The sequence below is a fragment of the Sminthopsis crassicaudata genome, chromosome 3 (genome assembly GCF_048593235.1).
Source record: "Sminthopsis crassicaudata isolate SCR6 chromosome 3, ASM4859323v1, whole genome shotgun sequence".
In the NCBI taxonomy this organism is placed as follows: domain Eukaryota; kingdom Metazoa; phylum Chordata; class Mammalia; order Dasyuromorphia; family Dasyuridae; genus Sminthopsis; species Sminthopsis crassicaudata.
This window is the reverse complement of record NC_133619.1, coordinates 496,681,769-496,704,521: the sequence shown is the minus strand read 5'-3', so window position 1 is coordinate 496,704,521 and position 22,753 is coordinate 496,681,769. Positions and strand designations below refer to the sequence as shown.

The 22,753-nt window shown below is 33.1% G+C and overlaps 1 protein-coding gene across 7 annotated transcripts in view; it reads right to left on the bottom strand.

Moving 5' to 3' along the window:
* Window positions 1-22,753, bottom strand: part of ARHGAP32 (Rho GTPase activating protein 32) — a 369,190-nt gene that overhangs the window by 254,835 nt on the left and 91,602 nt on the right. Inside the window, exon 1 of one of the 7 annotated variants that reach the window (XM_074303821.1) lies at window positions 5,098-5,547. The exons of 5 other annotated variants lie outside the window; for them this stretch is intronic. In XM_074303821.1, coding sequence (XP_074159922.1) covers window positions 5,098-5,210 — 113 coding nt within the window. In that variant the 5' untranslated portion in view covers window positions 5,211-5,547. Of the gene's footprint in view, window positions 1-5,097; window positions 5,548-22,753 lie in introns of those variants that run through there. One more of the 7 variants, XM_074303820.1, reaches the window with a different exon arrangement.

The following is a 22,753-nucleotide window of genomic DNA, read 5'->3' as shown; positions in this document are numbered from 1 at the left end:
AGATCACAGTAACTTAGCAGCAGAATAAGAACTTGAGCACAAGTCTTCTGAGTTTATTGTCAAGTTCCCTTATACCATGAACTTTATCCAAAATGAATCCTATCTACCTACTGTCAATATGCAATATGCTTTTCAAAGTCTCATGTATTCAGAATTTCTCCCATTCCACTGGGCAGTCCCCTAAAATTTGACCATGCATCTTTGTTTTATACCAAGATGAAATCTATAACTAAATAGGAGTGTTGCATAATATTGAATTTGAGTTTCATTTAAATTGATCACAAAAATGAAATGGAAACTACTACAAAAATCTTTAATCCCAAATTACTATAAAGTGTAAAACCCTTAAAGATCAGAGTTTTTAAAAGATTCATTTTAATGTATCTTTATCTCAGCAAAACTAGTCCAAGAGAGAAGAAAATAATTTACCTCTCAAATAAATGACCCCATAAACATTTTTAAATCTTCTACTCCAATGTGCAAAGTACAAGCATGAGCTATCTAGACACTACACACTGAAGCAGATATAAGAAAACAAGTCAAATATGTCAGCAAAATATGGGGAAAATAAAGAGTATTAGAGTTGGGAATCAGAAGATCTGGATTAAAAGCTCATGACTGGCCCAAACTCGTATCTGTGTGACCACAGGCAATTCCTTTAATTTTTCTAGTTTCCGATTTCTTCATCCATAAAAACAAGGGAGTTGGATAAGATGACCTCTAAGGTTCCTTCCAGTTCTATGAAACTATGCTTCATATATTTTAGTAAGAGTCAAAGGTTTAACTTCACTTTCACTCAAATTTGGTTCCTTATATGGAGCTAAGAACAAAGTTCTGATTCATCTGATCTTAGCATTTACAATTTTATAGATATGATCTCAACATGTGGTTTAATACATTGTGGTGGTGTGCTCTATGGTTGTTGAAATTTTTTTTCTTTAACATAACTTGGCTTTCTTGGCCAACACATTTGGAAGTAGTCACTAAGAAAAATAATAATCTATTTTATCCCCTGAAACCAAGAAAATTCAGATTTTTACAAGATTATGATTATATCTATAGATCCCATAAGTCTTTAGTAGATGCATCTTAAAATAAAGATGTTACACTATGACAAGCACTAACATTTTTTATCTAATAACAGAATTTTCTAAAATGTCACTGGTGTCTGGAGACTGCCAAAGAAGGCAGACTCTTAGAACTGGGTTATTAGTAAGAGTCCCTATGGGATATTATTTGGCAGGGCACCAGATTTTAACAGTTGATACCTCATAAAGTTTCATTGAAACTAGGACCATAGCTTTCTAGCATCCCTCCACAGAATCTCTAAATCTCAAAGCTAAACAGAACCAGTCAGTCAATAAATATTTTCATGCTTACTATGTGCTAGGCATACATTTAAGCACAGGGAAGATAAAAAGAGACCAAAGATCCTGCCCTCAAGTAGCTCATAATTAAATGGGGAAAACAAGCAAATTACTTATAAACAAGCAATACAGAGGATAAATAGGAGATAATTAGAAAAGGACACTAGAATTCAGAGAGGTTGAGAAAAATTTTGTTTGAAAATTTAAAAAGAAAAGTATGAAGCAGAGAGGTGAGGAAGGAGATCATTCCAGGCATGGAATACCAGAGAAAATGCCCAGAAATAAGAGGCCAATGTTCACTAAATGGAAGAATACATTGTGGGGTTTTGCTACTATTTTCAATTGTGTTCAACTCTTCATGGCCCCATTTGGGATTTTCTTGGCACAAACAATGTGGAGATTTGCCATTTCCTTCTCCAACTCATTTTATAGATGAAGAACTTAAGGCAAATAGAGTTGTCACTTGCCCATGAAATTGTGAAAATCAGGGATACTTTTATTTTAAAATAAAATGCCTAATGGGAAAAACATATATACCAAAAAGTAAGAGAAAGCTATGTCTGGGGAAGAGAGCTAGGGTTAAATCCCCAAAGCTATGCCTCATTTTTCATGGCTCATTTTCCTTTCATTCTAGTGCTGGAAGACATCTATTTATTAGTTATTCATCTGTAAGTTAGGAATAGTCTTCACTAAGTCTCTTGTTACAAGATGAGTATTCAATTCTCTTGATCATGTGACCACAATAGATAAAGCACTATTCTTAAATAAAAATAACAATAACTAAAACAATTTTAAACCTCTTGCCCATTAAATAGAAGCTATTCAGTTAAGGCAAGTAGGAAGCTTTATCTTCTGACTTTGCTCACTACATTTTGAAGCAAAGAGTCATTCATCACTCACTCAACAAACATTTATTGTCTACTTGCTCAGTAAATTCTACTAGGTGGAAGCTGGGAAAATAAAAGATATATCAGACAATGACTACTCTCAAAAAGAATATAATGTATGGATGTGGAGCTAACAATATGTAACCCATATAAATATAGAACTAAAGAGCTGAAAAAGTTCAGTAGTAATGACAAGATTTGGCAATACTGCGCCTGTTACATTGTGTTAGATTTAGATTTTAGCTTTTCCATTGGTTATTATGTAATAATGGGACAAATCATTTCTCTTAATCTAATTTTCTTCATTTTTAAAGTGAGAAAGGCTGGAGTAGACAGAGTGGACATGATTCCAGCTCCAAATCCTAATAACAACAAATATACAGGGCATTATATAACTTTAAGTTTGTGAAGCACTTTACATGCATTATCTCATTTATTCATCATTATAACCCTGTGAGGTAGATATTATTATTATCTTCATTTAAATAGTAAGGAAATTGAGTCCCATGACATAATTATGTTTGTTCAAATTATTGATTTGAATTATCTATTTTCAAGATTCAAATCTTTCCAGCTCTAAAATTCTTTATTTTTATAAGTGGCATGAAGAAAAGCTTTCAAGTTTTATAGCCTGGTTTGTCTTTCATTATTAAATCTATTTTGCTCAGATAACTTACATAAAATACTGTCTACTGTTCAACGGTATCAAAACTACAGTTGAAATTGCTGCTATTCAATCATTCATCTTTAGCATCCACACTTCTTTTTTGTTCCCAAGCATCTCAACAAGAATGTGTTTTAAAGTGAGATCTTGTGATTGTACATTTCCTAATGCCATACTGATGAACAGGTAGAAAAAAATAATACTTCAATTTCATAGTCTCTTTTTGATGCCTTCGCTTAAATAAAATAAGTGAAAAATTAAAAGATACAACTGGCTAAGGAGAGGAGAGGAGGGAAGAGATGAAGGAAAAAAAAAGGAAAAAGAAGAGGAAGAGAAAGAAGATAATAATAAGGAGTATTAGTAGAAAAGAGAATATTAACTATAAACAACGATTTCCTGAAAGATACATAGGTTAACTCAGTTATTCAGAATAAATTTCTGACATTTCAGCAGATGAAATGTTAGCTCCAAGTCCTAAAGTAAGATTTAAAGATATCTGTGTAATTCCTCCCAAGATTTACTTCTAAATTTGCCAGTCAGATAAAAAAAAAATCCTGCCACAACTTTTGACATTCTCTCTACCAATAAATTAAATCAAATTCTCTTGTACTATCCAGTTTTCTTCAACATAAAAACAAAGAGTAGCTTTCCTATTCCCAGGAATACTTCCCCAGATGACACACATTTCTACATTAGAAAGATTTTTAAATTAGACTGCTGATGGTGTGATTGATCATATTAACATTCATAATAATGATTCAAGAAAGGCAACACCAACACACATGGAGAAGAAGGGAAACAGAAGGAATGGCAACATAACAAGCAAACTGAATAGTAAAATTCTTGAAATAAAATGATTAAAAGCAAAAAAAAAAAAAAAAAAAAAAAAAAAAAAAATAAAAAAATTAATTGTGCTATATGGCAAGATTCTACCCAGAAAAGCAATTTAAGTGAGAAAAGGTTCAAAGTTTGGCTAACAGGAAAAAATCTTTTTGGTCATAGCAACTCATGAAACAGTCTGTGAGAGATTATAATATATGTCAACAGAGACTTCCATAAAGGTGATATCACTTCTAGAGTTCTGAAGTGAAAGATATTAACGAAGAATCTTTCACACATCGTTAAGCAAATGTTCTTTATAGTTCTTTGAACATTGACCTCTTCTTTTAGAATTAAAAAATATTTTCCAAACCAATCATAACAAATACAAACAACAAAAGACAATATGAAGCCTTGAGAGGAGTCAAAAATATTTATTCCCCTTTTTACCACCATTTTGAAATCTAAAAATATTTTATTTTACATTAAGACAGAGGCAAGAAGAACAAAAACATAAAGACAAGATCAGGATAAAAATAATGGCATATTCACCTTCCCAAGCATTCATGGGCAAAGTATAAAAAGGTGTTTAATTGCCTATGTAGGTGGCACTGGTGGAGTATATGAAAAGCTCATCAAGTGACTTTATTTTTCCTCTTTCAGAGAATTAATTTACATTCATAAGCAGCTTCTTCATGGAAAAGACCAGAACAAATACTTTTTTTACAGTTAAAATTATGAGAGAAGTAATACCATACTGACAGTGCCTTTAAAAGTTGGTTAAGAAAACCTTCCTAAATAATTTGTTTATACTTTTTAAAGCTTCTCAGGAATCATTTTGGGGAAAGTTTCACTTCAAATTTCAAAGCACTACTCTCTAAAACTGAAAGGAGGGAGGAAAGGAGTACAGAAAAGAAAATAACAAAAACAAAAACAAAGAAAACTCAGTCTTAAGTTCAAATTAAAGAAGTGACCAAGAATTAGAGAATCTTTTTCCAAAGGGAAAAAAAAATTGACAGTGATATATAAAGTAACACTTCATTAAAAAGTCAACTATAAACATATCCAAAAGAGAACATATTTGTAGGAAGAAAAATGCACAGTACATACAGATGCCAATCAGATGTGTCCACTAGAAATACTTGAAATGAAGGTGCAAAACCTGTCTAACACCTATCTTTCCTAGTGTTCTAAGAAGGCATTTAAAATGGATTTTACAAGCTCTAGGGCAAGTTGTGGAATGAAGAGAGCCATAGGATAACAAGCAACTAGAAACCTGTCCCATTTAACCCAAACTTCATATTAAAGAAAAGAATCTCTACAGAAATGCAAAAGGACCAAATCAAGTTATTAAAATTACCTGAATTCCATTTCCCTCTCTTCCATGTCATTATCAATCACCTTGCTGACTTCTGATTCCAACCAAAAAACACTTTCATCTCCAGAAGAACTATTTTCCCTTTCTGTTTCCATCCTTGAGAAAATTGAAACAATCAAGTCTCTAGCTGGGAAAAACAAAACTTCAATTGTTCATTTCTACTGTATTTGCATGTATTCAGGTGTGTGGCTAAAAAGCAAGTGATAGGCATTTGCTGTTCATGCCCAGTCACAGTCAACTACATATTAGTTTAATTACAGTTGGTAAAGACAGGAAATCACATCCAGGACACTCATTGGGCCTGAAATATAACTACCTGTGACACCCATTTAACACTCCCACTGCCTTAGGCTTTGTGGCCTAGATAATAAAAAGGAAAGTCCAACTGAAGGTCATTTAGCTAATTAAGACCATTATTTAATAACATTCCATTTTATTAAAAATTCAGGTTAATAGGATTAAAAAAAGAGATTTTTTTTTTTTAAAGAAATTCTTCCAATACTCCCCTAATATCAAGAGACTAATCAAACTGAAAGAGAATCAAAAGTGATGGGAAAGGTTTCTATCTTCTTGGCACACACAGTAGATTAAACCTTCCAATATTATATAGTATATACAAACTTTCAATATTATATATTATATACAATATTATATATAATATATGTAATATATTATATTATATTATTATATAATATTATATATTATATATTATATACAAATTTCCTTTCCTTTAATGACAAAAAACTAAAAATTACTTCAGATAAATATTCTTAACATAAAGTTTATTAATTTTCTTTAAAAATATTTTAATAACTAAAAGATTAAAAACTCCTATTTTACGATATATTCCCACCTCCCCCAAAAAAGGATATAGCTAGTGACTTTTGGTTTAGAACAAATATAAGGGAGGGGAAATCTTCACACCTACATAATTTTAAATTTCTCATACTCATGTCCACTGTCCTTGTCACTAATAATGTTAATTATTACTGAACATTTCCAGAGCACTAAGAAATTGGTGGGACAATTAAGCCCAACTATTGAAAAGTAGATTAAGGTATACTGGATCTTCACAGTACAAAACGAGAAAATCAAAATTCTGTCTGGCTTTATTTAAAATCAAAGTATTCTGCTTTCCTTTCTATGAAACTACAATCTTGCTTCTTCAGAACTCTTTCTGGTTTCATCTACTAACTCCAAATATTCTTAGTGGTTTTTACTAGAAACCAAAATATATGGCCAAAGGTGTCAGGGATTTTTATTTTTTTTGTAACTAGCTTAACTAATTTAAGTCCTATTTAATAAATACTGTACCTGGTTTAGAAGAATGTTTTCAACAAAGTTTCCTATTGCTACCATAAATATCAGAGCTGCTAGTTTCTATAAAATGTCCAACTATTCCTTGTAATAGAACCATTTTCCAGGAGGCCCCTTTATTTACTTGTTAATCCATATGATACAATGCAAGTGATTTCAGGATATTTAATGTTAAACAAAAGTTCTGCATATTTACTCGGTTGGTACATTTATTACATTTATATGATATGCATTAAAGTCAGGAGACTGAATCTGGAGAGTGAGAAAATTTAAACCTAAGTCAAACTTTAAGGTATTTTTTGTTTTTGATTTTTTCTATTTGCTAACTTTTCACTTCTGTGTTGTGACGCTCCTTGTTCAACTCTGCTGTGCTATAGCTTCACCGATAATTGCTGCTCAGATGAGGCAAAGTATGTCCATCAGTCTGGGAGATACAGAGATAAAATGTCTCAGACTCTAGCCAAGGCAATTAAGGGAAACTACTCTTTCTTTATGGAGAATAACAAATATTTCGTATCAATCATGGAGTGAGCTACACTCTCCACCACTACCTTTTCTTTCTCTTTTAACAAATGAAATATCCATAAATCCTAAAAGTAAATTATGGTAGCAGAAGCAAAAAATTACACTCTGTCTACCAAAACTAGCCCTAGAATGTCTGAAAAGTGAAGAAACTGATAAACAAATCACCAACACGGATCATTCTGAATAAGCTAGAAGAGCATGGTGCTACTGAACAAGGGTCAGAGTACCAATTTGTCACATAATCAGAGAAACTCACAACCCAGATAAGAATATTTCTCCCTTAGGAAGAAGTGAAAAAAGCATCAATTGTGTTCTTGGCCTTAACAAGAAGATCATTTGTGATTCCAAATCTTCTTCAATAATTCTGCTAGAATACAATAAATTATGCACCATGGCCTTTCATTTCTTTCATATTCTGGAAAATTTACCACATAACCACATATTTAGAAAACAACCACTCCTAAATGGGGGAAGTAGAGACCATCACCATTCTCCCAGTAACACAAACTTGCCAGTGTCATCCTAAATTCCTCATTCACCACACTCCAAATCAATCTGTTTTCTTTTTTTTTTCCCCTTTTTTTCCCCCAGATAACATTTATCATATTAGATTTTAGAGAAAGATTTAAAAACCACAAAATCCATTATGTTTAATGTTTGTTGACTTCATGATTCTATGATCTTTTAAATACTATACACAAACACACACACACACACACACACACACACACACACACACACACACACACACACACATTTTCTTTACAAGAAAAATCAGATTTAGAAAGAAGGTAAAAATAACCTGAAAAGAAAAGAAAATTCAAGCAAACAATAACAGAGTGGAAATGCTATGTTGTGGTCCACAATCATTTCCCAATGTTCTTTCATGGGGTGTAGCTGGTTCTGTTCATTACTGATAAATTGGAACTGATTTGGATCCTCTCATTGTTGAAGACAGTCACATCCATTAGAATATATCCTCATATAGTATTGTTGTTGAAGTGTATAATGATCTCCTAGTTCTGCTCATTTCACTCAGGATCAGTTCATATAAGTCTCTCCAGGCCTTTCTGAAATCATCGTTCTGATCTTTTCTTACAGAACAATAATATTCCATAACGTTTATATACCACAATTTATTCAGCCATTCTCCAATTGAGGGCATCCATTCAATTTCCAGTTTCTAGCCACTACAAAAAGGGCCGTCACAAACATTTTTGCATGTACAGATCCTTTTCCCTTCTTTAATGTCTCTTTGGATATAAGTCCAGTAGTAACACTGCTGGATTAAAGGGTATGCAGTTTGATAATTTTTTAAGCACAGTTCCAAATTGCTCTCCAGAATGGTTAGATCTATTCACAGTTCCACCAACAATGTATCAGTGTCCCAGTTTTCCTCCAACATTCTGCATTACCTTTCCCTGTCATTCTAGCCAATCTGACAGGTACGTGTAGTGGTATCTCAGAGTTGTCTTAATTTGCATTTCTCTGATCAATAATGATTTGGAACATTTTTTCATATGACTAGAAATAGTTTCAATTTCTTCATCTGAGAATTGTCTGTTCATATCCTTTGACCATTTATCAATTGGAGAATGGCTTGATTTCTTATAAATTAGTTAGTTCTCTATATATTTTGGAAATGAGGCCTTTATCAGAACCTTTAACTATAAAAATCAAACCAATCTATTTTTAAGGGGTTTTGTTGTTAGTTTTTATGACATCTAGTATGACCAGGATAATATACAAAATGCTCTGTTTGAAATTAAAGCTATTCCCAGCAACTGCAGTAGTTTATTTTCTATTCCCCTAGCATAGCAATGCATCTCTTGGCTCTAAGACTTTTCACTATCTGTATTCCATTCCTGAAATGCACTCCCACCTTTACTTCTACCTCCTGGTTTTCAGAGTCTCAATGAATAGTAGGGTTTATATTCCATATTCTATAAGATATCCCAGGTCTCATCCCTAGACATCTTCTTCCTGCCTCCTTTCTGAGATTACCTGACATTATACTTTGTGTATATGTACCAGTGCACACACACACAAATAGTCTATACACAATTATTTGCATATTCTCTCCTCCATTAGAATATGAACTCTTTATGGGCAGGGAATCACTCTTTGTCTTTCTTTGAATCTCCAGGACTTAGCACAGTGCCTGGCAGATAATAAGCATTTAATAAAAGTGTGTTAACTAAGTGTTCACAGAACTTTTTTTTTTTTTTTTTTTTGCAAAGCACAGTTGGGTGAAGGACCATCAGCCCCAGCACATGCTCCTATTACATTCCTGAAAAAAACTATGCTAAATAAAATTTTGGAAGACTGAATTTCATTAAACTCCTTGATGGGCAGAGTCTGTTTTCTTGGTGTCTTTTGAATCCCAAGGAACTAGCAAATATCCTCAGTGGAGATTCTTTCCTTATATTTTCCTCAGTGTTTGCATGATTTTTCCATACTCATAATTTCCTCAATACTTGTTTGAAGTGCTGAGGGAAATATGAATAAAGAAACTCCACTGAGGATAATACTTACCTATATGAAGCTATTGCTCCACTAATACATCACTGATAGTTATATGTAGTCTCTATCATAGTTCAATCGATAAGAATTACTATATAACCAATAATCAACATGAGGTCATACCATCTTCACTAGAGGACTTATCATCCTAAGAAATATGGTTCCTAGATTAGATCTGGATCTTTCTAAAACTACAGTTAAAGTGAAGAGAGCAATACTACATAATGAAAAATCTTTTTGGTAAGGATGAAAAAAATCATGTATTCGAATCAAAGGACCTGAGGATAACCAAACATGACAGTGAGGAGAATAAAGAAAATCTAAAAATATCCTAAGTCAAGTAGTACAGAATATAAAATGCAAAACTATACAATTCCATATTAAAGATGTATGCAGATACATCTTTACTGTCTCATAATCACCAGCAAATAAAATATCAAAGGAAATCACTTAAAATATCACTTGCCTAGAGAGAATAATAATAAATGAAAGTGTCCTTAAAATGATAAATAGCATCTATCTAAAACTATCAGCAAACATCACATAAAATGGAGATAAGCTGGAAGCATTCCCAGTGAAATCAGGAGTGAAACAAGGTTGCCCCCAATCACTATTACTATTCAATATTGCAGTAGAAATGTTAGCTTTGGAGAAGGGAGGAATTTATGACCAAAAAAAAAACTAGTGAACACTTAAAAAGAAAAAATGGACAACTTTTATTACATTAAACTACAAAGGTTTTGCACAAACAAAATGAACAGAACAAGATTAAAAGGAAGATCATAAAGATGGGAAAAAAATCTTTACAGCCAGTGTTTCTCATAAAGGTTTCATTTCTAAAATATATAAAGATCTGTGTCATATTTATAATATGACAAGTCATTGCCAAATTGAGAATATGAACAATTTTCAGATGACTAAATTAAAGCTATTTATAGAAAAGAGTAAGAAAGAGATTTAATCAAAATAGCAGAATATAAAATAAATCTACTTAAAATGTGTATTTGATACCAAACAAAATCCTAAAAAGAAGAGATAGGAATTTTTATGCAGTTATCAAAGAAAGAATACAAGTTATCGATAATCATATGAAAAATGTTCTACAGACTATTTTCAGGTGAAAAAAATTGAAACTATTTCTAGTCACCTGAAAAGGTGCTCTAAATCACTGTTGATCAGAGAAATACAAATTAAGACAATTCTACACACCTCTCAGATTGACTAAGATGACAGGCAAAGATAATGACGAATGTTGGAAGGAATGTGGGAAAACTGCGACACTAATACATTGTTGGTGGAACTGTGAACGTATCCAATCAATCATTCTGGAGAACAATTTGGAACTATGTCCAAAGGGCTCTCAAACTATGATGCCTTTGAGCCAGCAATGTTTCTACTGGGCTTATATCCCAGGAGATCTTAAAGGAGGGAAAGAGACCCACATGTGTAAAAATGTATGTGGCAGCCCTCTTTGTAGTGGCAAGAAACTGGAAATTGAGTGGATGCCCATCAGATGCAGAATGGCTGAATAAGTTATGGTATTTGAATGTTATGAAATATTATTGTTCACTGTAAGAAATGACCAGCAGGATGATTTCAGAGAGGCCTGGAGAGACTTACATGAATTGATGCTGAATGAAATGAGCAGAACCAGGAGATCATTATACATAGCAACAAGAAGACTATACAATGATCAATAATAAGATGATTCAAACCAGTTCTAATTGTTCAATGATGAAGAGAACCATCAACACCCAAAGAGAGAACTAAGTGTGATGATTCACAACATAGCCTTTTCACTTTTTGTTGTTTGCTTACATTTTATTTTGCTTCTCTTTTTTTTCCCTTGTGTGGCACAATAATTGTATAAATATGTATATATATATATATATATATTGGATTTAACATACGTTTTTACCATGTTTAACATATATTGATCTACTTGCTATCTAGGAAAGAGCATGAGGGAACGGGGGAAAAATTGGAACACAAGGTTTTGCAAGGGCTAATGTCCACTGTTTGAAAAATAAAAAGCTTTAATAAAAAAAAAAAAAAAAAAAAAAAAAAAAAAGAAAGAAAGAACACATAGGTTTTGCAAGGGCTAATGTCCACTGTTTGAAAAATAAAAAAAAAGCTTTATGTTCTATTTTTATTTATTTTTACCAACATAAAACAGTGCTTAATAAATACTTTTTTCATTCCTTCCTTCCTTCATTCACTCATGCAAAGCACCAAATATAGACTTTGGAATTAAGAAGATAAGGGTTCAAAATCTGCTTCTGCTATTTTTCAACTTGATCACCAAGATTCACAAAGTCATGTTCAAATTTCAATTAACCCCTATAGTTAATTCACTGCTGTGTCTTTTCAATTGTACCTCCATTTCATCTCTCCCATATCATTCCATACCTTTTTTGAACCATCCTATTTGAGGTCCTAATCACAACTCACCAGGCCTATTATAATAACATCCTAACTATTCTTGTTCCTTGTCTTCACTTTCTAATTCATTTTCTACCATTTTCCAGCTAGCTGCCAAAATGATTAAAGAAATCCAAGTAAAAGACTATTTGGCTATCTTTGACCCAACAATTCCATTAGTAGGCCTATTCCCCAAAGTAATCAAAGAAGAGGAAAGAGACTGCATGTATAAAAAGAATTAGAGAAGCTCTTTTTATAGTATTCAAAAACTGGAAACTAAGATGAGAGCTGCCTATTAGATAATGGCAAAATAAATTATGGCATACAAATATAAAAGAATATTATTATAAGGTAAGAAATGACAAAATGGACAGTTTTAAAAGAAACAGAGAAAAATTGCAGAGATAATATCAGAACTATATGACAAAAGGATTAAGTAAAACAACTTTGAAAATCTTTCCAACTCTGATAGATGCCACTGACAAATCACAATTCCTGAGACTTGAAGAGGAAACACATTAACAATCATCTGATTTCTTTAAAACGGTGATAATTCAAAATTGTTAGGGACTTTTCCTTCTGAGAAATGCCATGTATGCCATATCAGCTGATAGGGTGGACCCAAGAGGTAAAAAGGAGCTTGGCCTCTGAGGCAGGAGGTTGTGTCTTACAGATGATAAAGGATCCTTGAGATGGGGAGGGATGTGTCCTCTTGCTAGATCTTTTCTTAGGAAGCACCACTAACTCAAGGTGTCTCTCTTCTGGGGATCCACCTCTGTGGTTGAGTAGGTAAGGCATGGGATGATCCCATAAAGACAGTAAAAATAAATGGCCAGCTTTGAGTCCTTAGGGGAAGAAGGATGTGGAGAGAAGTAGAGAGATGCAGAGAGATGCAGAAAAAGAGGCACAGAGACATACATACACTTGCTCTTGTTTCCTGCTAACCCTTGCTAAGATTACCAATAAAGAAAGGCTGTTTGGCACCTTAACATCAGCTCTTCTTCATGTGTTTCCGGGAAAGATTAGTGTGTATGGCCCTGGCAATCAGTAACAAAATGTTAAATAAGATACTGATTTTTAAATATGGCTAATGAAGGAATTTACTGAATTTACACATATTTTACGAAATTTTGTTGTTGTTCTTCATGGGAAAATGAGGAAAAGAAAATAAATGTGTTAAGTGAAAAAAATAACATTAGGTTTTAAAAAACCCTAATTAACACCCAAAAACAAATTCAAAAAACAATAACAAAATACAAATGAAAATGTATTTTTATCTCTAACCTTCACAAAATGTGATTTTAAAAAAATGTCCTTATTAGCCATGTCGTGACAAGGGATGGAAGGAGAGCAAGAAAAATAGAGTGAAAGAAAATAGGCTTCAATCTGCGTTCAGAGTCTATCAGTTTTCTCTCTGGAGGTGGATAGTATTTTTTACCATAGTCCTTTGGAATGCTGTTGTTCACTGTAAAAAGTAACTAAGCCTTTCACAGACAATCACCATTACAATATTAATGTTACTGTAAACAATACTCTCTTGGTTGGCTCATTTCATTCTCCATCAGTTCACAGGAATCTCAGATTTTTCTGAAATCATCCACTTTATCATTTCTTACAAAGCAAAAGTATTCCATAATATTATATACAACTTATTCAGCTATTCCCTAATCAATGAATAAACTTAGTTTCCAATCTTTGCCATCACAAAAGATCTACACTGATTATTTTTGTGTATATGGATCCCTTGGCTTTTATTTTCGGCAGGGAAATAGACCTAGCAGTGGTATTGCTAGATAAAAAGGACATTCCAGTTTTCATAGCCCTTTGGCAGAACGGTTGAACCAATGCAGAGCTCTGTACCTATTTTTCCTTATCCCCTCCAGTATCAGTCACTTTCCTTTTCTATCATGTTAATCAATCTAATGGATGTGGTACCATAGAGTTCTTTTAATTTGGATTTCTCAAATTACTAGTGTTTTAGAGCATTTTTTCATATGATTATTGTTATCTTTGATTTCTTCTATAAATGTCCTATTCATGTCCTTTGGCCAACTATCAACTGAGGAATGGCTTAGTCTTGTAAATTTGACATATTTCTCTATACTGGAGAAATGAAATCTTTGTCAGAGAAACGTCATAATTTTCCCCTAGTTTCTGACTTTCCTTCTAATTTGAGGTGCATTTGGTTCTGTTTGTGCAAAAACTTAACTCAAAAGTAATTAAAATTTTCCATTTCCCTTTCATGATTCATCTCTGTCTCTTGCGTGATCATGAACTTTTTCCTTATATAAAGATCTGACATAAATGTTTCCATGATCCCCTAATTTACTTATCACTTTTATGTATATTTATATATAAACTACATATACATTATATATACTAGATATGTATATATATATATATATATATATATATATATACACATATATATAAGCACATATTATGTACCTATTTTGACCTTATTTTAGTATGTAATGAGAGTAGGTCTATTATAGTTTTCCCAGAAATTTTTGCTGAATAATGATTTTTTTTTTTGCCCCATGTCAGATCTTTGGATTTATCAAACACCAGGTTACTATACTTCTATATATTCTGTATCTAATCTATTTCACTGGTCAGTCATTCTATTTCTTATTCAGTATCAGACTATTTTGATGATTACCATTTATAATGTAGTTTAAGATTTGGTACTAATTCTTTTCATTGATTTTCTTGATATTCTTCATCTTTTCTTTCTCCAGATAAAGTTCCTTATTTTTTCTAGCTCTGTAAAATATTTCTTTGATAATTTAGTATAGCACTAAGTAAGTAAATTAAGTAGTATTAACATTTTTATGACATTTGTTTGCTCGATCATTAATTTTTTTCAATTGTATAGATCTACCTTTAGTTGTATGAAGTGTTTTCTAACAGCATTCATATAATTCTTGTGTATGTCTTAGTAGACAGATTCCAAAGTATATTACACTGTTAGTAGTTATTTTAAATGGAATTTCTCTTCCTGGGGGGTTTTATTTATAATATACTGAAATGCTGATGATTTCTATGAAGTTATTTTATATGCTAATGCTGATAATTTATATGACTTTTTTATATCCTACAACATTGCTAAATTTGTTCATTATTCTCACTAGTTTTGTAGTTGAATCTTTAGGTTCCCTAAGTATACCATCAAATCAGCAGCAAAAAGTGATATTTTTGTTTTCTCATACTCTATGCTTATTCTTTTCATTTTTTTTTACTTATCTTATGTATAGCTAACATTTGTAGTACAATACTGAATATAATGGACATCCTAACTTCTCTCCTGATCTCACTGAAAAGGCTTTTACTTTTTACTTACAATGGAATTGTAAATAATATTGGCTAATGGTTTTTAATATATCAAAAAGTATAATGTTAATGACTAATTATCTACATTTTTTTTTTTTATCTACATTTTCTTACAATGAACTCAAGGCTGATGAAAATTTTCATGGGCAAATGCTCAAAATCAATTAGAATTTTCCCAATGAATTTTCCAAGGTGAGTATAGAAAATCTAGCAAGTAGAATATATAGGTCTCTGTTTACTTATTCTTTATTTTTATATTTCTCCATAATCATTCTAATTACTCATAATAAGTCACAAACATATATCTGCCCACAAAAATGTTTTGCGTTTTTTATCCACTTAACTATGACTTCATTAACTTTAAAATAATAATAGAAGAGAGGTTCAAGCAAGAAAAAAGGGACTATTTTCAAGGCATTCTAGCTTTTTTCATAAAAAAAAATTAAATATACTATCATTACATTATTACACTATAAAATGACTATTTTTTTTTTTATATTTTACCATAGAGAAATAACAATGTTTATCGAATGTACATTTTGTACAATTAAAAATTCTCTTTGAATGTTTGGGGAGTTCTAGTTTTTGATAAGACATTGAACAGTGCGCTTCACAAAAGCCTAGAGTTAAAATAGACATTTAAAAGATAAAATAGATCTAAATCCCTTAGAAAAAAAAAGTTGACTCAGACACAACACTTCCTAGCTGTGTGACCCTGGGCAAGTCATTTAACCCCAGAGGGAGGAAGGGAGGAAGGGAGGAAGGGAGGAAGGGAGGAAGGGAGGGAGGGAGGAAGGGAGGAAGGGAGGGAGGAAGGGAGGAAGGAAGGGAGGAAGGAAGGGAGGAAGGGAGGAAGGGAGGGAGGAAGGGAGGGAGGGAGGAGAGGAGAGGGGAGGGGAGGGGAGGGGAGGGGAGGGGAGGAGAGGGGAGGAGAGGGGAGGAGAGGGGAGGGGAGGGGAGGGGAGGAGAGGAGAGGGGAGGAGAGGGGAGGGGAGGAGAGGGGAGGAGAGGGGAGGGGAGGAGAGGGGAGGGGAGGGGAGGAGAGGAGAGGGGAGGAGAGGGGAGGGGAGGAGAGGGGAGGAGAGGGGAGGGGAGGAGAGGGGAGGGGAGGGGAGGGGAGGAGAGGGGAGGGGAGGGGAGGGGAGGGGAGGAGAGGGGAGGGGAGGAGAGGGGAGGAGAGGGGAGGGGAGGGGAGGGGAGGAGAGGGGAGGAAAGGAAAGAAAAAAGGAAAGAAAAGAAAAGAAAAGTTGATACCAATCCCTTTAAATAATTTTTAAAATATTTAATTATGTAACATATTTTTGTTATGAGGATGATCTATAACCTCATAAATACTACTGTTCTCCATGATTTAGGCATAAAGAACGAGATCATAAATAAAATTGGAGGAAACATGGGGATGGTTTTACCTCTCAGACTTGTGGAGGAGGAAGGAATTTGTAACCAAAGGAGAACTAGAGATCATTATTGATCACAAAATAGAAATTTTTTGATTACATCAATTAAGAAGCTTTTGTACAAACAAAACTAATGCAAACAATATTAGAAGGGAAGTAAACAAATTGGGAAAACATTTTTACAGTTAAAGGTTTCTGATAAAGGCCTCATCTCCAAAATATACAGAGAATTGACTCTAATTTATAAGAAATCAAGCCATTCTCCAATTGATAAATGGTCAAAGGATATGAACAGACAATTTTCAGATGATGAAATTAAAAACTATTTCCACTCATATGAAAGAGTGTTTCAAATCATTATTGATCAGAGAAATGCAAATTCAGACAACTCTGATATACTACTACACACCTGTCAGATTGGCTAAGATGACAGGAACAAATAACGATGAATGTTGGAGGGGCTGTGGGAAAACTGGGACACTGATGCAATATTGGTAGAGTTGTGAAAGAATCTGGCCATTCTGGAGAGCAATCTGGAATTATGCCCAAAAAGTTATCAAATTGGGCATACCCTTTGATCCAGCAGTGCTGCTATTGGGCTTATATCCCAAAGAAATACTAAAGAAGGGAAAGGGACCTGTATGTGCCAAAATGTTTGTGGCAGCCCTTTTCATAGTGGCTAGAAACTGGAAGATGAATGGATGTCCATCAATTGGCGAATGGTTGGGTAAATTATGGTATATGGATGTTATGGAATATTAATTGTTCTGTAAGAAATGACCAACAGGAGGAATACAGAGAGGCTTGGAGAGACTTACATCAACTGATGCTGAGTGAAATGAGCAGAACCAGAAGATCATTATACACTTCAACAATGATACTGTATGAGGATGTATTCTGATGGAAGTGGATATCTTCAACATAGAGAAGAGCTAATCCAATTCCAATTTATCAATGATGGACAAAATCAACTACACTCAGAGAAGGAACACTGGGAACTGAGTGTAAACTGTTAGCATTTTTTTGTTTTTCTCCCCAGGTTATTTTTACTTTCCGAATCCAGTTCTTCCTTTGCAACAACAACAACAAAATTCAGTTCTGCAAATATATATATATATATTGTACCTAGGATATACTGTAACATATTTAATATGCATGGGAATGCCTGCCATCTAGGAGAGAGGGTGGAGGGAAGGAGGGGAAAAATTCGGAACAGAAGGAGTACAAGGGATAATGTTGTAAAAAATTACCTATACATATGTACTGTCAAAAAATGTTATAATTATAAAACTAATTTTAAAAATAAATAAATAAATAAATGCTATTGTTCTTTCCATCAGAGAACTCAGTCATGAAGCAAGTACAGAAATTCCTAAGAAGAACAATATGTTTAATTGATGTTTAGGCTTAATAATTGGTTTCACTAAAATCTTGAACAAATGTGCTAGTATTTGTTTTTACATTGTTATATTTTGGGGAGTAATCTGCATTCTTCATCTACCTTCAATAACTATACTGGGGTACCAATCAGTTAATCATGACTGATCCAAACTACTGGATATAAAGCTGGTAACACTTCCAGAAGTAGGTATGACTCAAATTTCCAATTTCTTAGCTGTCTTTAAAAAAAAAAAAACAAAAAAAAAAAACTATAGGGAATGGAATTGTGGCAAAGGCTTTCTACTATTTACCATTCTGAGAATAACTCCACCTATTCCAAACCAACTCTGATGTCAAGGATTCAATGATTTTTTTTTTTAATACTGCTTTCTATAAAAATGAGGGAAACATTGAACTATTCAGATGGTAGTACAGTATGATAAATTAGAGAAATGGTTCATAAAATTCACTAATTACTATTTCTTAGACTCATTTTTATGAGTGATTTAAAATTAAAAACAGAAACTATACTTCTTATTTTGTTAATACTAATATCAATATTAACAATAAATGAAATTTATATAGGGCTTAAATGTTTGCAAAACACTTTACAAGCCTTATTTCATTTGATCTTCACAACTACTAGAAGATAGCAACAGCCAGGGCCTGATTAGTAGAAATGAAGCCAATAGAGTATAAATTATAAGTCACAAGTAATTGTTTCCTACTCAACTGAAATATACAATGAAAAATTTTAATATATAACTTCAAACATATGAAAAGTATATTTCTGATTTTAACTTATTATAAAAGAAATATAGAAAACAAAATCTTTAAATTATTGAAAACTTTAAAGATAAAGTCTACAATAATAATGAAACAAAAAATATCATAATCTAAAATACTTAGCAGAGTAGACTAAACTACCTTATTTTTCTTTAAATCTTTCTACATACACTAGTAAGTGCAAGGAACTTTAGCCATATCTCTATAAATTTACATGCTCACATTCTTTCACAATGAACCAAGTATAGTAAATGACCCTAAGTTCAGTATTTTCCTTGCATCAGCATGCAACATCTGGGGTAAAATAACTTGAAAACCAGTTTTTGAAAAAAAGCTTTGTCACCAATGCTTCCTTATTTGATCAGCAAAGAAGCTTTCTTTTAAAATTCCTTTCTGCAAACATCCTTTCCCCCCCCCCCACCAAAAAAAAAAGCCTATTTCATATACAATAAAATTTGTTGATCAGTGTATCCATCTTCTTTATTTTTGCACCTTTTCATATGACTAGAAATAGAAATGCAAATTAAAAGAACTCTGAGGTACCACTACTCATTTCTCAGATTGGATAAGATGACAGTAAAAGATAATAATGAATGTTGGAGGGGATGTGGGAAAACTGGGACACTGATACATTGTTGGTGGAATTGTGAACAGATCCAATCATTCTGGAGAGAAATCTGGAACTATACCCAAAGGACTCTTCAAACTGTACATATCCTTTGATCTAGCAGTGTTTCTACTGGGCTTATATCCAAAGAGATCTTAAAGGAGGGAAAGGGACCCACATGTGCAAAAATGTGACAGCCCTTATTGAAGTAGCAAGAAACTGGAAACTGAGTGGATGCCCATCAATTGGAGAATGGCTGAATAAATTATGGTTTATGAATGTTTTGGAATATTATTGTTCGGTAAGATGCAGCAGAGTAGGGAGAAGAAAGGAAAAATTTGAACAGAAAGTTTTGCAAGGGTCAGTGTTGAAAAATTACCCATGTATATGTTTTGTAAATAAAAAGCTTTGACAAGATTTTTAAAAATAATACATATGCATATATTGGATTTAACATATATTTCTACCATGCTTAATATATATAGGACTACTTGCCATTTATGGGAGGGCATAGGGGAAGGGGGAACAAAAATCAGAACACAAGGTTTTGCAAGGGCTAATATTGAAGAATTGTCCAAGCATATGTTTAGAAAAATAAAAACATTTAATAAGAAAAAAAGATGCATACAACATATAGAAGAAAAGTTTTACTATAAAAAAGTTCCATTTTTATCACTGTAATACTTTTGTCCTTGAAACTTTTCAAATCACAAAAAATTTGGTACAATTTTGCCTTTTTAAATTTCATCTGCTTCTTTTATAATATTCCATACTACAGGTTCAAGCATCCCCTTGTCTTTTAAGAATTATTGTCTTATGGTTTACTATGGCTGCCATTCAAATCAAATTTTTATTTTAATATAACTACACTTCTTTCTTGCTCTGTTAGCGTCCCTATTAGAAGCAGTCTTCTTTTTGTCCATTTTGTTAAAAGCCCTTCTTTAAAAAAAAAAAAAAATTGACACAATTACTGGTAATATAGTAAGCTACACATTTATTACATCTACAAATGACAATAAGCAAATTCAAACTGAAGATGTAGTGGCATAATAAATTCCCAACTAGCTTGTATATTTCATATTAATTGAATTTTGGCTCAAATTAAATGTTCCTTATTTTCATTTTATAATTCACACTAAATCAAGTTTTGCATTATTCATACTAGAGTCAATCTCAAAATAGCTGTCCTATTAGCTCTACTTTACAGAAAAACAAATGAAGATTAAGGGCGATTAAGTGATTTGCCCATAAATGAAAATATTATACATAAATGAGACAACTTAGTAAGAAAGCAGGTAAGTAGCACAGTGAATAGAGTGCCAGACCTGGAGGGAGGAAGATTTATCTTCCTGAGTCCTAATCTGGCCTCTGAGCAAGTTACTTTTAACCCTGTTTGCCTCAGTTTCCTCATCATCTATGAAATGAGCTGGAGAAGAAAATGGCAAACCATTCTTTGCTAAGCAAACCTTAAATGGGGTCATGAAAAGTCATACACAATTGAAAACAAACAAGAATTACAGCTCGTGGAAAAGAATGTGACAAATTAAGAAGAAGGAAAAAAAAAAAAAGAAAGCAGCATTATTCAAAAAAATAATACAAGAAAATTGCCCAAATCTTTTCATCCAACACACACCAAAAAAAATGCTCACTGAAAGAATATTCAAATGAGCTGGACAAAGGACTTCAAAGATGCTACAAATCCCCAGACATACACAGAAGTTAAATTTAACAAATCCACTAATAATCTAAAAATTCCAAAACTGACCATGAAAAACATCTTCAAATATAAAGGAAATTCAAATATCACAAGCTATTTCTATACCCACCAGAAATCATCAGAATGAAAAGTGTTCCAAAAAGTAAAGAAGCTAAAGATACTGCCCTATAAGGGCCAGGCCTCATTTAGTGCACCAGGAAGTAAACAAGCTCTCAAGCTTGAGACCCAGGAAGTGATTTGCTGTGAGCATACAGGGACCTCCTCGTGAGTGGGAACTCTGGCCATATAGAAATTGATTCATTAAAGGAGGCGTCTCCTTCTCTAATTGGTTGTATGTGTGACCTCATGGACCCTATTTAAGCTCTAAGAAGGAGGAAGTTGCTCTCTTCAACCTGGGGTTTACCTGGGAGTCAGCAGGTCAGGAGCAGGAGGTGAACACATGAATAAAAGACTTTGAGCTTGCACATGGCTGTTCTTGAGTGCACTACCAGTATTTAAACCACTGTTCCTATGAAACAATAGCCAGAGATCTCTGCAGGCCTCAGACAGAGGTAAGCTTGGTAAAATTGGTCGAAGCACCGCAAAAGACAGTGACCAGAGGTTTCTCTGAGAGCCTGGCAATGAGGAGACACTGGCAATAGTAAATGAAGAGTGGTATAAGGGTATTCGCAAATGAAGTGGATGCCCAGAGTTATGCATTTACATTGCCAAAGATAACATATCCTGAAAATCAAACATTGCCATACATGAAAAAATTTCAAGAAAATAAAAGCATCTGAAGCATTTTTACAAAAAAAAAATAAAAACCAGACCTGAACAAATTATTTGTTCCTCAAATATCCCAGACAACATAAATTCAAGTAGATTTAAAAAATAAAACAAAAAGAGAAAACAAAATAGCAATAGAAAAATCATTTAAAAATTTTCTTTTTGAATGCATACATGTTAGCAAAGGTAAAATTAGAAGATAAAGGAAGTGATGAGTGGAAACTAGAACTGATAAACCATAAGGATAAATATCACAGTATCCACATTGACATGAATCAATGTTTGTGGTGGAACTATTTTACAGAATGGGAAAGTGCATAAAAGAAGGGAGGAAGAAGATAAAAGGAATTAATAATGTACTGAACTCTAATCAAGTCAAAAATCAAACGAAAGAAAAATTAATCTATAGTTTCTCAGGAAGAAGCGAAGCCAAAAAAGGGGACTGACTAAAAACAGTGGAAGAAAAGGTAAAAAAATTTGTTTCAGTGATGGGAAGGAATACCACTGGTGAATGCTTTCCATGGAAAAAGAGAAATTGGGACCTTACAAAAGATATAACCTGCAAGTATTTGGCACTCAAGAAAAAACATCCAATTTGCCTCAGCAGAAAAGGAACCAGAATTCCTGAAAGCAAGTGGTACTCAAAAAAGTAGAAGGACATAAAATCAGGGAAGAGATTTTGAGGAATATGAAGCATTAAGGGGGGAAAAACCCAAATGGGAAGGCAAAGGTCAATAATGAATTGCACAATCGGGAATAAAGGCAAATTCCTACTATTTGGCAATATTTTCTGCATCACCTGTAGGAATTAGAACACACATCAAAGAGGGACAAGAGGAGAGATCTATAAGAAAATAATAAAGA